Here is a 17,079-nt window from a genome sequence, read left to right as displayed (position 1 = left end):
CCAGGGGAGAAGCCAGCGCTGGGCAAAGATAATGATGGCGATATTGTGCATCTCTGTTTCCTAACCATTTGGACCATAACGGAAATGGAGGATGATTCTGATTTTTAACAATCTCAGGATCAGTCTCCTGCTACTTCTATTCCGTATCTTTCTTTGTTGTCTCTTTCCTTCCCCTCCCCAGCTCTCGTAGCATCTGGCTCCCTGGGCTGAAGTTGCAGGGAGCTCCAAAGGCAGAAATTGGAAGATGAAAGGCGAGAGATTAAGCTGAAAGGAACAGTGGGTGTTGTCAGAGGTAATTTGAAGTGCATTTGATTTCTCAGAGCCCTCTGAACACTTTCCCGCAATAATTTACCTGCTGTATGCCTCCACCTTTAACACGGCAGACGGCCCTCGTGAGATGCGAGGAGACCTATTCATGTGGAAATGGTGTCATGTCATGTTCGAAATGAAAGCGGCGCGTAAAGGAAATGACAGTTTAGTCGGTGTCTGCCAAACCTCAAAACAGTACATGAAGGGTCGGGATGGGTGTTGACTTTGTTCACGTCGCCCAGCGCGACAAAGAAACTCTAGAAACAGAAGAAGAAAAGAAACGGGAACACCAAAAGACACGCATCTTCCTGCGGAGAGCGCTTGTCGTGCATTTTTCGAAACTGAAACGTCTTCATCTCTTTTTTGTTGTACCTATCTGCACAGAGTTGAGCCGGTGATGTTTGGGCCTGGTTGTGAACTTGTTGGAAGAGGCTATTTAGACTGGCTCCGCCCGCCATCGCGCGATTGGGCAAGTCAACGTTACAAAAGACGGTTCATTGTCTTCAGCTCCTGTGGCGCAGATGGTGAAATGTGTGCCGTGATCATTTTGATTTTCGATCGATCCGGGTTCGAATCCTCTTTCTTGGCCCATTTCAAACTTCAGATCATATCAGAAAAGCATTTATCTTCAGCAAAATGTAGGAAATAATCAAAAAGTAAATAAACTATTGATCAGTGTTATAGGGAGGGCTTTATTGTCCCAATAACATGGCATCCATTTAATAAATAGAATACTTATTGAAATCAACACTAAATTGTTATAGCATGCAGTTGTATAATGCACTACAGTCCTGGGGTGCAGATAATTGTCGCTATTTGCAATAAGCTATTTGCACTCATTATAAATAGCATCTATCACTGAGCAAATACGCTATTCTTACTTAGTGAAAATAGCCCTTATTGCAATATACATTTAGTGCAAATAGCCGCTGCGTATTTTAAATGCCAATTGCAAAGGCAGTTAGCCAACAAGATGACCAACATAATGTCGGGGTATATTTGGCTCCATTTTGAACACTTTAGGTTAAATTAAGTTTTACATACCATTTTTTTTAATTTAACTTTCAAGGACTTTTCATATTTTTACGTAACCTTTTATATGTTCCATTTGTAATTAAATTTTATGTTATAAATATTTATAACTTTAAAGTTATATAATTGCATGTAAATCAAATAATAGTAATAATATATAATAATAATAATAGTTAGTATTAGTGTTGTTATTATCATCATTATTATTGTCATTTTCACTATATTGTTTTTATTTTTATTTACTATTTAATTGTCTCCACATTATTTTTATATAAATTTATTATATACATTTTTATATATACTATAAATCTTAACTTTCTCGTACATGCATTTAACATGCATTTAAATTAAATTAAATCTATTATTATTACTGTATGTATTATAAATAGTATATATAAATGGGTATAAATAGTTATAAATAATAGTAACAATAGTAATAACAATTTAGATTAATAGTGTTTTATTACTGTGTATGTAAATGACTTTCATATGGATTAGTGGCTAACATTTCAAGTTATATTTGCAAAAAATATCTGATATGTACTGGTGATTTAAGCATATTTAAATGTATTAAATTTTATTTTTAATGCATTATAGTGTTCTATTCTGAATATCCTTTATATATATATTTTTCTTATATATATATATATATATATATATATATATATATATATATATATATATATATATATATATATGATCCATAGTGATCTGTTATCCAGAAAAACGTAATAGAGCTGGAATTTGAAGTGGAATCTTTCTCTGAAATGCGTCAGAAATCGCATATATGTACATACATTTCTTGCTCATATACAAGTATGATAAACTGGAAAAAAGGGGGAATTTTTGTAGGCTCAGGTCTGTTTGTTTCTGATTGGCCCAATTCATGTGCATGTAATTTGGAAAGAGGAGGTCCTACACATAAATCTTCCATTATCTTCAATGGTTGTATTCATTAATCAACAGAATTGAATAATTACTCTCAGCTGTCTCCTCTGCCTAACTCACTGGCGTAGAGTGTCAGGTGAGGAGGCCATCTTGGTGCGGCGCACCTCCTCTGCCCCTCCGACAGTGGCATCTTACCGCTGGTAATTGGGTGTTTATCTGATCGCTTGTGAAAGACGCTTTTGGCTGCCTATCTGACACAATTATCTGGAAGAATTCAATCCTACCCTCCTGTGTCCACCACGGAATACTTGGAGGAATAGGACCTGAGTGTTTTATGAATGAGGGAACGAGGGAAAGAAATGCGGAGGGCTGAAAATAAATGCAACTCTTACTCGACCGTCCGGTTCATAGTAAATGCGTCTGTCATCATGGCATGCAAATTATGCAATTGTTAGGCACAATAATTCTATCAGGCTGCCAGGACACTGGGGGGAAATAAAGGACGATAAGGTACGAGTGTGACAATGAGACGGCCGGTTGCTCCAATCAGATAGCAGAGCTCTCTGCAGCCGTTTCAGCTCCATGGCCAGGAAACGGTCCAAATGGAGACAGTGAGAATGTTTACTGTGCGTCCTAAGATAAGAGGAGAATAAAGCCTTTTTGTCAACAAGCTTACAGTGTCTACCACAAACAAGCCATTATGGCTAAAGAGAATTATGAAGTGTCTTAGAAAAGTAGAGGAATTTATAAAGTGAACTTTGAATATTTACTTTTGAGATGCAATAAATCTAAAGCAATTTGGTTCGAGCAAGATAAATTGCACAACCGAGATGACACACTTTGAAAAATCGATCCCTTAAAAGTCATTTTATATTTCTGGATACTTTGTGTTTTGTCAAGCATGTTCATATCATCTCTGAAGAATATTATCGCGTCCTAATGCTTTGATTTGGGTTTTAGATCAGGCTGGGCCAGCACACAATCTGCACTTGTATTTTGCAGATGGTTGATCAGAGTTACCAACAGAATCATTTTGAATCAACAGACAATGTTACTACTGAGCATGAGATTTCATATCAGCCTTGAGCACTGATCCAAATAAGTCTGGTACATGAGAAAATAGGTTTTAATCTTTCAGTCTTCGGAAAATCCACCACTTTACATCTGATTGTATATTGACAGACTGAACATTTTGTGTCTTAAATCAATGCATTGGTATTCCGAAAAACATATTGAGAAATATTTTCAAACCAGTGTATAACTGACCAGTTTTTTCTATTATTGATATATTTTGTTTTTGAATTTTTTTTTTTTTACTTTAATTTTAGTTTAAAGTTAAATTTTATTTTCACCATTTTATTTATTTGTTTTATTTTAGCACTTTAAGTTAAACTAAATAAAAATAAGAAATAATATAAGTAAAATAATCAATTGATATTTTTACAAATATTTTTTTGTAATAATTTGAATGCGTTTACTTGACCTTATAATAACCTCGCAGCTAGACATTATATATGTCAAACTGTCGATGATTTACTCAATCATTATCTCGTCCAAAAATATGTTATGTAGAAATTCCTTTCAATTGAATTCCTTTGTTTTTCTCTCTATCTCTCCAGATTAATCTAGGAGACGTCCAGGGATGCCATCTCTCTAAGAACGATGCAGGTCACATGGTCAGGCGCCACAGTCCTCATACTTTTCACCTTACTGCAGTTTGTCCAGTCTGAGCTGTCGGAGAGTCCTTTGGTTCCAGGTAAGCACGCATGGACCCTGTGTTTTGTGTTTTATTCCTAGATTCTGTTGTGGATTACCGGGTTATTCCCAAGCTATGTGGAACAGACACGTAAGCCTACTAATTGCACCCAAACTTTGAAAAACCCAGTTATTTTTATGGGCACACTTGCACAGAAGCAGCTTGGCTTTTATATTCTGCATTGCAGGCTTATGTGCCTTTCCCATGTGGCTCTGGTGTGTTTTTCCAGTCGTGTGACGAACTGTCTGTTTGTGTGATAGACACCATTGAAGGGATTGTCAGATCAACCGGTTCACTACTTCAGGTGAATGATGAATAATGTTAAACAAAAGGAGGATTTCAAGATAAACGACAGACATCAGTCATGAGCGACTGCTGTCTTCTGACTGTGCTCCTTTATCATGGTTTTGAGAATTGAGGGCGGTGCATTAAATTTTATGAGTCATATTGGAACCACTGAGCTTTTAAAGAGACAGTTCACTTTAAAATCATTTACCGAGCCTCATGTTGTTCCAAACCCATATCACTCTCTTGATTTAGAGGAAAATTCATTTTTATCCTGGATGTTCTTGTCTATATAATGAAAGTAAGTGGAGACTGGTTCTCTCTCCAAAATGACGAAAACCACAATAAACAATAGTCCATATAACATGCGCAGTATAGTCTATGTTTTAAGCAGTTCTTAATACAGTTCAAGTTATGGTATTATGGAGTCAAATAGACAGATTCTATTGTGCATTTCAGTTCTAAAAAGAAAAAATAATTAATATATTAATATAATTATACTGTAAAAATTAAGAAATATTATTGCAATTTAAAGAAACAGTTTTCTATGGTAATATATTTGAACACCTAATTTAATACTGTGATGCAAACCTGAATTTTCTGCACAATTACTCCGGTCTTCTGTGTAACACGATCTTTCAGGTATCACTCTGACATGCTGATTTGCAGCAAAATAACATTTTAAATTATTATCTATGTCGAACCGTTACGCTGCTTAATATTTTTGTGGAAACCAGATACGTTTTCCTCTCCCAGGCTCCCAAAGTTCAGAAGAGCGGCATTGCGATTGAAATGATTTGTTGAACTCGAATTTTCTTTACTGTCACGTTCTGATCTGTTTAATGCGCCTGAATGCTGAAAAAACAACAACAACTTCCTATATATCACACTGTATGATTCACAAAAGAAAAGGTCGTGTGGGTTTGAAATTGCACGAGAGTGAATAAACAAAATCGAATCAAAAGCATAGATGAACTATTTCTCCGAAGCTTCATTTAAACCCTCTTTTTCCATCTTGTACACGTTTACCTAAGGACACCTGAGCGAGCGTGTGTACATCGCTAGCAGCATATCATACGTTCTCTGTAAAGCGTACTTTATTCCTGCAATTCATCATGAGCGATGAGCTCTCTTTGGCCCTCTGTTTCTCCATTCCTAGCCTTCCTCTCCCTAATTCACATCAGCCAGGATGATACCTCCCCAAATCGCCCTGTTATTCAACCATTTTCCTCTTTATTGCTTCGCACTCCTGTCCGTTACGATTCCTTCTCCTCACTTGTTTACCTTCCCTCCCTCTCATCTCCCTCCTTTCCTCGTATTCCTTTTCCTGCTGCTTCAGAAACAATTTACTTGTCAGCTCGGTCTGTTGGTGCGCGTCTCTCTGGGTTTAATGTTCTTTTCTGGTGTGCCGTCGGAGGCGGCTGTAATTTCAGTCGCGAGCAGGCGTGCGGTGATGCCTTTTGCTCTCCGCGAGGCTGCATTGATAGCTGGAGCCCGATATAGCAGCGTTAATGAACAGGGCTGAGCCAGGCGCATCCTGCCCGAAGTCCAATTCACTCCACCTGATGCGCTGTGCAGGAACCGCCGCTGAGCTGTAAACAGATGCTGAAGCCGCACAATCAACGGTGTGCAGCTGAGCATGATGGGCTGCATTCTCTAACCACCTGACAATCTCACAGTGTCTTTGATGAAGCTGGTGTCGTGTTGTGTGCTGGCTGCAGACTAGATATAGACATGCATGAACTCACCAGCGTGCATCTATGATATCAGTTGCTCTGATATTACTGGCTTTGAAGTCGATACGAAATCAAAATAGACTATTTACTTTTGTTAAATACGCATTCCTGGTCTATTTCAAATGATTGCTGCGCAGTAGGGAAAATATGTAATCTTTAATCAAAATAAAATGATTTTCTCTTCCTGTAACCAACCAATAATAGCTATTTAAATCTCGCTTTGAGCAAATTTGTAGCGTTCTAGTGTTTCTTCTTCTTTCCTTTTTTAGGTTGTCATTCATAAATTCGTCGTTTCAGAAATAGATTGGTAGTAATTCAAGAATATTTAGGAATATTAAATGTTCAGTCCATTGTATTTCCAAAGCAGTAACACTTTACAATAATTTATACTTTACATTCGTTAACATTAACATGAATGAACACTGCATTTGTTACAGTATTTATTCATCTTAGTTAAGGTTAGTTAATAAAAAGACAATCATTCATTGTTAGTTCATGTTAGTTGAAAGTGCATTAACTTATGTTAACTAGCACAACTTGTGATTTTAATAATGCATTAGTAAATGCTGAAATTAGCATTAGCTAAGGTTAATACATTCTGCAGAAGTATTGTTCATTCTTAGTTCATGTTAACTAATGTTGTTAACTAATGGACCTTATTGTAAAGTGTTACCTTGAAAGCAAATGAATACTTTTTTCGCTACTTTCACTATGGAAAATTTGGTAACACTTGTTAAATCCTGTAGTAACTACGACTAGTTAATAGGTAGTTGTTAAGTTTAGGTATTGGGTAGAATAAAGGCTGCAGAATAATGCATTAATATGTGCTTAATTAAGTAATATGTATGCTAATAAGCAACTAAAAGGTGTAACCATAAAATAAAGTGTTACCAAAAATGTTACTGTTGCAAATGTAATGTGAATTAGTGGATAATTAGTGAACAATTTGTTCTTTTAATCTCAGCAGATCAGTTTGAATGGATATTGTCACCAAGCCAGCAGAGGAGCCCTGACCTCTGGGTGATCTGCATCCACTCCTCTGCGTTAACTTCCTGTTCCTGGACTATAAAGACTGCAGCAAGCCACTCACCTGCAGGTTGCATTGTTTCGCCTGTCTCATAGTTAGATCGTTCGTGGATAGTTTCTGGTTTTGACCCTGTCTGTTCTCTGATTCTCTGATCGTTTGCCGCCTGACCTGACCTTCTGCCTGTCTCTGGATTTCGTTATTGCCTCGCCTCCTATATATCTGTTAGCCCTGTTTGACGCCTGCCTGTTATGACCATGCCTTTGTTTAATACAAGCCTGCACATGGATCCGCACCTCAGACCGCTCATTCGTGACAGATATGTTTGGAACTATGTGGTCTGTTCTTTTCAACAAATTAGTTGAAACGGTTCACTTAGCAGTCAGAATAAGACTCGCGCCATTGATTCACTTTCCATCAATATACCTTTATTGGTACTCATGTGGGACTATTTTTTTTGGTTAGCCAATGTCCACGTTGGGCAGTAGGTCTCGTGTAAGCAACTAAAGTTTGAGTCCAGCTCATGTTATTTCTCAGTCCTGTTCTTATTTCTTCTCTGCAATATTTCTGACCTCTGCCTCGTATAAAAAAGTGGCTATAAAAGTGGCAAAAAGTTATGCTGCACGAAACTGCCTTTGTGCCTGTGTTTATTGTACAGCTCTCTGGTAAACTTGATTCTGCTTGGTCAGTAACTGCATGTTGCGGTCAAATATTTTATGCAATTTGACCGAAAAAGACAATATCCTATAGATACAAAAATATGCTTTCTCTGTGGACTCTTCTCGGTTAATAGAACAATTTCCACCTCAAATCAATGTTTAATTTCCATTTATATATTTATTTGGTAAGCGCTAACTGCAGGCAAGTACAGTCAGTCGGTCATTACCGCCAAATAACTTCCTTTTATGGTGATTAAATACCCCTCTGCTTCACATCCTGATCATCCTTGTCATATTTATTTGGGGATAACGACCGTCCAGCTGTACATTATCTCATACATAGGCTTGTAATCTTTTTTTATATCCACACCTCTGTACGAGGAAACGAGAGAAGGGGGGGCTTAAAGGAGTGAAAAAAAAAAAACCACAGGTGGACTACGGGTCATTTCTAGATATCTGACCGAATGTATAACGCAGCAGATTTGGTAGCTGTGCATCATGGGGGCAGGCACTTGAAGGAGCCGTGCGCTCATCCTTCATGCGCTGCTGACAGCAGCACTTTGGTCCGCATATGTTCCGTTGCCCTGCCACACCAGGACGCTCCGTCAGTGTCCTACCCTCGGTGATTAAATATGTAGTTAATACAGCGCTATAAGAATATTGAATTACGCCACAGCCGCTGTGACCTTTTTTGAAATTACAGGGCCAATTGTGCGAGACGACCGCAGCACTTTATAACAGGTGCTGGCTGGAACACAGCCTGAAGGAGAATACATTCACACTGCTGATGACCGGCCTGTACTCACTGAACACCACTGAATCACTAAACAGCAACAATATCACTGCAGTACTTTCCTGTTTATCACTATTTATTGCCATATCATTACAGTCCCTATATTTACGCTATATCACTATAGCTCCCTTGTGGGCCTTTTACCCAAGACTACCTTGTTCTTGAGGTAGAATGCAACTGTTACTGCCTTACCTGATGTTTCTAGATAAGATCAGTTATGTATACATATATATGTATGTGTGTGTGTGTATTTATGTATGTATGTTTCGTGTTGTTTATTTATATAGCACACTTAAAAACAACAGAAGCGCACATCCAAAAAATAAAAAATAATAATTAAAACCCCAATAGCACTGCATAAAAACAAAACTATATATATATATATTTTTATGACTCAGAAAAAAAAAAAAACAAACAAACAAAAAAACAACTGGCTAACGCAATAAAAGTTACAATTATTTTTTGGTAATGAAGAATGCGTTAAAGTGTTTATAAATGATATTAAAGGACTTCTGTTTCAAATAAATGCTGTTCTTTTAAATGCTGTTCTTTTAAACTAAGCAATTTTGAAATGTTGAGTAACGACTGTGGCAAATTCAGATTTGTTATCACAGAAATAAATTCTATATTAAAATACATTCAAATAGAAAACACTTATTTTACATTAGAAAAACATTATTTCACAATATGGCTGCTTTTACTATCTCTGTATATCTCAAAACATTTAGACCCCAAACTAGTGTTGTAGTTTTAGTAGTGATATTTTGATGTATTTTTGAGTTTTAACCATTTTATTATACGGTTGTTATAGAGAACGGCAGATAATTTATGAGTGAGATGTTTTAGTCGATACGGATGTGATTTAAACTCCCAACTGCCCACATGAGCAATGTCTCAATGCATTAAAAGCATTTTGTTTCGCACCCATCTGTAATGTTTTCTAATGTCGTCTTAATTTTAGCTCGACAACCATTTTTAGCCCCTATAAATTGTTTGTCAACGTTCTCTTCCACTTCCTGTTTTTACCCAAGCTAACCATTTTTCTCAGAGGGCTGTATAAACCAATCACCTCGAAGAAGAAGCCGAGTTTGTCCGATTTCATCCAAGCCATCATCTCCACTTGTTCAGATACACCATTCACCTAAATGATGTGCAATTTAACCGGTAATGTCCGCTCTTGGCACAGGGAGCAGGAAAGCTTTTTACCAATGAGATGGGTACAAATCACAGCGCTGAGGGAACGCTTCTCGCAGGGCCCTCACCTCTGAAGAAGAGCAATTGAACATTACTTTGCACAGCACTTTACAAATTGCCTTGTAATTGTGTTTGTTTGAAAAACGTTGATTTCAGTGCCATATTTTCATTTCTTTCTAGTCGGGAGACAGGGCCATTATTGAAACACACGAGTGGACCGGGGGTTGATATAGAGGGAGCAGATAGAAAGTTCTAAGAAAGTCATTTAGCGCTGAAATACGAGGAAAGCGCCTCTGTAATTTAGTGAGGAAAACATCTGATATAGAAGATATTTACAGGATGGCGTGCTTATTAAGAAAGTTCTGTGTTTTGCACGTAAACAATTTGTCCTTACCGGACACGACACGATAAAGCGACAATGTTTTGAAGTACCCACCTGTCTTGACAGGAATGAACCTTAAGATCAACCCCAACACAGCTTTACGACATGAACATGCAAACGAGGAGCGGGAAAGCAAGTTAATAGTAATCTCTCAGTGAGAGCCAGCGAGTTCACAGGCTTTCCTGTAATTGAGAAAAGGATGAAAAGATGAAGGAATATGAGCCGCCGTTACGTTTCTAAAGTGCTGACAGAACAAACATTTACAGCCCACACACTGGAGTTATCTTGGGAAATCCTAATAATTTCGTAGATGATCAAGAAAGATGCCTCGTATGCGTTCTCTACCGGAATTCAATTCTGTTTGTAATCGGTTGAGGAAATCTAAAGCGGAAAACGTCTTCGTACAGATTCAGATTCGATAGAACATTGATAATATTAGATTATTTTCTCATACATACAAATGACACCAACTGGGAATGTATACATATAAATGACAGCAGAATTCAATTTGTCGGTGGTTTGTATTAACATGAAATCGAAATGGGAGTTTTGTTGGTTTTCCGTTAGCCTTGTGTGGATATTTACATTCCATTGCACTCCTTAAATCAGAAATGAAGAGTTCATTTGCAAAAACAGGCAAATTCTCAGAAATCACTTTTTTTCATTGTGGACTCCAATTGATCTAAATCAATCTGCATTTGGGTCTTTTTTGACTAGGTTAAAAAAAAAAATAAAAAATAAAAAAATAAACTATAAATATTCTTCAGGGACGCAATAAATTTATCAAAAGTGACAGGAAAGACTCATTAAATGTCTGTTTCAAATAAATGCTGTGCATTCTGACTTTATATTCATCAAAGAAAATATAAAAACAAATATCCATAAAACTTTAAGCAGCACAACTGCACCCAACATGGATAATAATGAAAAATGGATGCTTTGACATCACAAGAATAAATTGCATTTTAATATATATTTCAAATGAAAATAGTTACTTGAAAATGTAATAATATTTTACAATATTACTGAGCTTTTTTTCTGTTTTTGATCAAGTAAATTAAGTCTTGATAATCATAAGAGATGTCTGTGTACTATTACAAACTTTAGTGTTAGTATGATACAGGTTCATTCAATCTCAATTTATGTTTTTTTGTGCAAATGCATGTCTTTTGAAATAATTGGTTATTGGACCGCTTCACCTGGCCACGCTTATTTCCTCTGCTATTTAGTTTGGCCTGTCAATCTTTTGATGAAAATCATTTTTGGATGTAATATGACGCATATCAGCCAAAAGCAGCAGCCACTCACTCATCTCGCTATGGAAGCTGATATTCATCCATCACGCAATTTTTCTCTTCCCCATCTCTCCATCGACATACACCCCGCGGACTCTCGCAGTCTCTGTCAGCTCCCAGCAGGCTCTCCGCCGAGCGATGATGACTTATTCCTCGTAGCATTTGTTGTGTCTACAGCAATGACGCGCTCGTTAAATCCTGAAACTTGTCCGCCACAAGTGTGCAGTTTGCGATCGTACAAAGCAAAGTGACAAACATTTCCTTGTTTAACTTCTCGGCTTTGGCATAACGGGCCTGCCAAGCCGGTCAGCGTGAGTCAGCTCCTGACTCTGTTTGTCGAAGTCTGTTGTGAATTAAAAATATGAAACTCCGCGTCTGCCGTGGTTTAGCTGTCGCTGTTGTCAGAGCTTTCAAAAAGAATATATTTAAAGGAGCGAACCAAAAAATGTCATCATTCAGCGTTCAAGCTTCACAAGGGATGCGGAAGTATCGCAAAATGTGGTCTGTGACTTGTTCACTCTTCTAAAGTCATGATATTGATAGTGAATTATTCCTTAAAAAGCAATGGTTTTCATTAACTTTTTTTCTTCCATCAAACCTCACCCGGTGCAAACAAAGGACGGACAGGTTAGACAGGACTCTCCGCAGGGCTGTGATAGGAAATCCATCAGGCTACGTGCTAGGGTGGAAAATGAGATTCCCTGTCTTTACAAGCCATTCGGCCTCAAATATCATGTTTGAGAACATTTACGCCTGTTTATTTGGTGAGGCATGTAGGTGTTCTGTTTCTATCATTGCCGCTCATTTAGTGTGTGAGTGTGGTCTGAGATTGACGCAATTTGCCAAGGCCCGCATCCTTAGTACCGCTCGCTGCTTCCCAGCATGCATTCGTCCTTTTATGCAGCTGAAAGATGCTATGGAATATGAAAAAGAGTGTGGAAAGGAAATGTAAGGAATTTTTTATTACCCCGATGCAAAAACCTGCACGAATGTCCACGCTTGTTAAGGCTGGTTATTCTGGCTGGTGGACAAACATGGTTATTAGTTGTTGTTTTGGCTCTATTTTTATGTGGACTGCATTTTTTTGTTGTTGTTTAAACATTATTCTTGCCGTTCTTTTTAATATAAAATAAATGAATAAGGGCTTTGGCTGTCAACATCCACGATGACAAAAAAGCATAATGAAAGCAGTCCATATGGCTTATGAATTATATTCCAAGTCTTTTGAATTAATGTGACAAAAAAGCATTTATGTACGCTGCATGAATCAAGTGTTTACAAAGAGCTCTGAAATTTGATTGTTTGGTGATTATTTCCTCCAGTTGGCTGTTAATGAATCGACCAGATTATTGAACCAATGGATGCATTTAAAATCACATTAATCACATACTATTTAATAGGCAAAAAATAGTATGCGAAAAGAGGGATATGTCTGAATTTACATTATTTATAAAACAGCTTGGACTAAATCTGATGGACACTTTGCTATCCCAGATAGCAATGGAGTAACACAACGGATATTGGTAGATCACACATGACTGATGTAGTATGTCCAAGTTATATTCCTATTATATAAAATACGCATTTTTACCACACTGTAAAAAATGTTAGTTCTCCCAACTCAATATTTTCTAGTGACTCGTTGCATCATTTTTCCATCTAAATGTATTGTTTACAATTGTGGCAAAAGTTGTCCCAACAGAAAATTGTGCTGGGCAGTGCATAAATTCAATTGGCCCAATGGAAAAATTTAGCGAGTCATTAGAACATTTTTAACATTTTCTTTTCCATTCAAGAGAAGTACTTATTCCGAGTATTCAATTTTAGACAGAGCCACAAACCCGAACTTGAGATCTGAATCAGTCCATATGTGATCACCTTTTTTTCAAATTGTTTTTTTGAACCGGATCAACTGATTTATCGAAATAAACCCAAAAGAATAATTCATTAACAAAACAGACACGGCTTTCTTAATTAATTTCAGCAAATAATATGGCTTAAATGGTGGTCTTATTCTTATTTCTTATTTCAGAAGACTGAAATTCATATCACAAGGAGTACTTTCAGCAGCTTTTTTCAGTCTAACATCCAATTCCCTCAATCATTATGGTTAAGAGTTTCCAGAAGAAAAAAAAAAATACGATGACAATCCCATGGGTTTGAAAACGCATATAATGTTGTTTTCATTTGTCCGTGGATGCCTAAATACACTGAAATTGCTCTTCTAATTTGTGCTTTTAGACAGCTATTATCTTAGGATCGTTTGAATGAAATTGTTTGTCCACTTAATGCATTTCCTGGTGTTCAGACTTTCTTAATTATTGGTTTTATTGACTTAGCAAGAAGTCCACCACCCACTCAACCGTCTGGTCATGTGATCGCGCCGTTACAGAGTTTTGAATCTTTTCCCATTAGCTGATGAGTGAAGCGCATTGATCCCTCTGCGAGGGGATTCATGAATATGTAGTGTTATTCCAGCTCGGCTTCTTTCTTAAGTGCGACATTTAGCGCTGCTTTTCAAAGAATTGAATGATGCCAGTTTCCATTTCTATCCGTCTTTCTCCTCCTCTCCCGGGTGAGATATTAAAGATGATCTCCGATTTGGCAGCTCTCTCCCTTTTTAAAAGAGGAGCTATTTCAATCCTTTCATTTGTCAATCACAGCTCCGCCACGTCCGAGCCAGGAAATAATTGTCCGCGTCTCTTCTCTTCCCTGGAGTGGCCCGAGCGCTTTTGCATGAGAAAAGAGAGCGAGCGGAGGAGGAGGAAAGGAGAGGTGAGGCTGGAATAGATGCGCGGCTGCATTGTTTTCATCACTAGATTTTTGTTTACCATGCCAGGAGAGTCTCGGTCCGCCGAGGCAATCAGCGAGAGTGTCTTCTTACATTTACGGGAGGGTTTCTGTGTGTGTGATGCTGAAGCTTCTCTCACTTCAACACATTAGCTGTTAGATTTCACCTCGCGTCTTAGCTGCTACTCTCTTTCTTGTTATTGGCTGAATATAGATGAATTTTGGTGATCCGGTTCAACTGTGTGAACAACGTGCCATATTTTGATACATTTCAGTATTCATGGAATTAAAGAGATGAAAATCGTTGACTCGTTGTCAAGTTGTTCCGAACCTATGTGAGTTTCTTTCTTTTGTTGAAGATAAAACATATTTTGATGAATATTGGTTGACGGTAGCTGTTGTTTTTGTGTGTGTGTGTGTGTGTGTGTATTTCCCCTCGAAAGTCAATATCAGCGGCTGTTTGGTTTGCCACGTTATTCAAAATAGCTTTTGTGCATAACAGAAGAAAATAAGTCATACAGGTTTGGAACAACATGTTTAGACTAGTGCGTTTTAGTTTTAAAAACGCTACCGTTAAGCCTATTATTTACATTACTTTTTACTATTTACACCCTCGAAAACGGAGACATTTGAACCCGCTGCGTACCTCATTTTCGCCTCATTGGGCCGCTCCAGACATGTAGATGCGACCGCCATTTTGAAACGTTGTATTTGACGTCAATTACCGCTCTGTAGGTTCGCACAGAACCGTTGAGCTGTTCTGTGCTTTCAAATAATCAATGATTCCTATGGTGAATGACGTCAAATCAGGCCGATACAATATGGCGGACGGCTTACGTGTCTCTAATGAGGCATCTAGTTATATATATCCATGGCCTACAATCTCTTTGTGTGTCCTTGACGACCGTGTATACAAAAACACCATGCTCTTTGTACTGTTAGATATGTGTTGGTAGATTCCCCATTCGATCGTTTCAAGCACGCAGACGCATCCACGATTTAACTATCTATGGTTGTATGTGGACAAATGGAAATGCGTTTTAGGGTGCGTAGTGTAAATGGAGATCATTTCTGAAATGCAGCGGAAAAAGTAGCGTAAACGCAGATCGTTTTCATTCCAAAACGCTGTTTTAAAACTAAAATGCACTAGTGTAAATGACGAGCATTTTCATTTTTGTGTTAACAGTTTCATGTTGTTCTATAACTGTATATTAGTAGCAATTACACCATGATTCCACAAATGGAACAATAAATACTACCATGTGAAAAAAGACACTATGCCATTCAAAAGTAACATAGTAAGTTGCATTGTGTCAAATAAATGTGTATATGAAATGTCTATTCATAAACTAATTCTAAACATACATCAAATCGTCCAAACTGTATATTATAATGATTTCTGAAGAATCATATAACTCTGGAAATTCGAAAATTCTGCATTTGATTGATGATGAATTACATTTTAAAATGTACTGAAATAGCAATACAGTTATTTTAAGTTGTAATAATATTTCCAAACTTTCCTGTTTTTATTGTATTTTTGATCTAATAAATGCACCCTTGGTCAGCATAAGAGTCAGCAATATTCAAATGTAGCTAGAGAAAATATCATTGAAATGCTAAAGCTAGTCGCAAAAATCTCACTTATTTATTTATCATTTATTTAGTTGTTTGTTGTATCAAAAATGTATGACTTTCCTTTAACCTTCGAAAAAAGAATGCGGAAAGCACACGCAACGTTACAGAGACAGAATCCAAAAAGTTGCAGATGTTTGAAGCTTGATTTATGTAAAGGTGCTGATTAAGTTGTTTAAATAGTCTCGAGCTCAAGTTTGATGTGTTTACTAGACAGATTGTAAGTGCTAACATTTAATTTTTGCCGCGACAGCATCTCGCAGCAGCTTTTAGAATTCCATACCAGTACGCAGCTGCTTCTAAAGCACACAAACATGTTGGACTAATCAGTGCTCTTATATTCACAAACATTCCCAGCTCTTTTAATTCTATACAGCGTCAATCCCGAAGAGCCTGAGCGTGTATGTAATGCTAAGCACCTGTACGCACGCTATGAAATATTGATGTGCATTGTGTCGGTATCTGTTTAATGAGCAGCTCAGGGGTTTGTTTAGTAGCCCGAAGGCTGGATGCTGTACTGATGAACAGAACTCGAAACCTTCCCCATCAGCCCTCGTCTCTTCTGATCCGTTCTTCGAGTTAATCTGGAGGGGCGCAGCTTTATGAGTCATGAGACTCGGGCGAGCTCTCCAGACCCCTGCTGATGGCTGCTGGCTCTCCGCTTTCTCCCAAATGCTTCTGCTGCTTCATATCGGCCTCTGTTTATTTCCTACAGAACGTGAGTGATATTGTGCCGTTCGGAGGCGCAGGTTCATAATGTCTTTTAGGAAATGAAAAATAGAGAGAGTATTATCTGGCTTTATCAGCTCTGTGCTTTTGCCTGGCCTTGATCCAACTTATCTCCGCCTGAGGTTACATTTACGATGTTTTCGCTAACTCTCTGGGAAAATTTATTTTAAGTTCTCACAGATTTTTACTGGCATATTATATCCTGTAAACTTTGATACAAAGGTTCGATCAAATCATAATAGAATGAGATCATATGATTGCTGTTTTTAAGTTGGGTGTAAGGAAGTTCATGTCCAATGCATTGATTTCTTTGTATTAAATCATGAGCATTTGGACTTATCATTAATTCTAACTGCTTTCAAATGCCTTTTATAGGTTTAATTGTTTTACTAAACTCAAACAATTAATGGCATCCAAAATAAAGTTATAGAAATGTTTTGTTTATGTAATCTGTGTGCTGTGTGAATTTTTATTATGTATATATAAATACAAGCATGTATATATATTTCATAATTTTATATATATATATATATATATATATATATATATATATATATATATATATATATATA

The 17,079-nt window shown here is 37.3% G+C and overlaps 1 protein-coding gene across 4 annotated transcripts in view; it reads left to right on the top strand.

The window, feature by feature from the left end:
- The window catches only part of robo1 (roundabout, axon guidance receptor, homolog 1 (Drosophila)), a 286,379-nt gene that overhangs the window by 20,360 nt on the left and 248,940 nt on the right, over positions 1–17,079 (top strand). For all 4 annotated transcript variants that reach the window (XM_043259081.1, XM_043259078.1, XM_043259080.1 and 1 more), the window contains exon 2: positions 3,849–3,985. In XM_043259081.1, coding sequence (XP_043115016.1) covers positions 3,892–3,985 — 94 coding nt within the window. In that variant the 5' untranslated portion in view covers positions 3,849–3,891. The remainder of the gene's footprint in view (positions 1–3,848; positions 3,986–17,079) is intronic.

This window comes from Puntigrus tetrazona, chromosome 15, assembly GCF_018831695.1.
Source record: "Puntigrus tetrazona isolate hp1 chromosome 15, ASM1883169v1, whole genome shotgun sequence".
Taxonomy (NCBI): Eukaryota; Metazoa; Chordata; class Actinopteri; order Cypriniformes; family Cyprinidae; genus Puntigrus; species Puntigrus tetrazona.
This window is presented reverse-complemented; position numbering and strand designations above follow the sequence as displayed.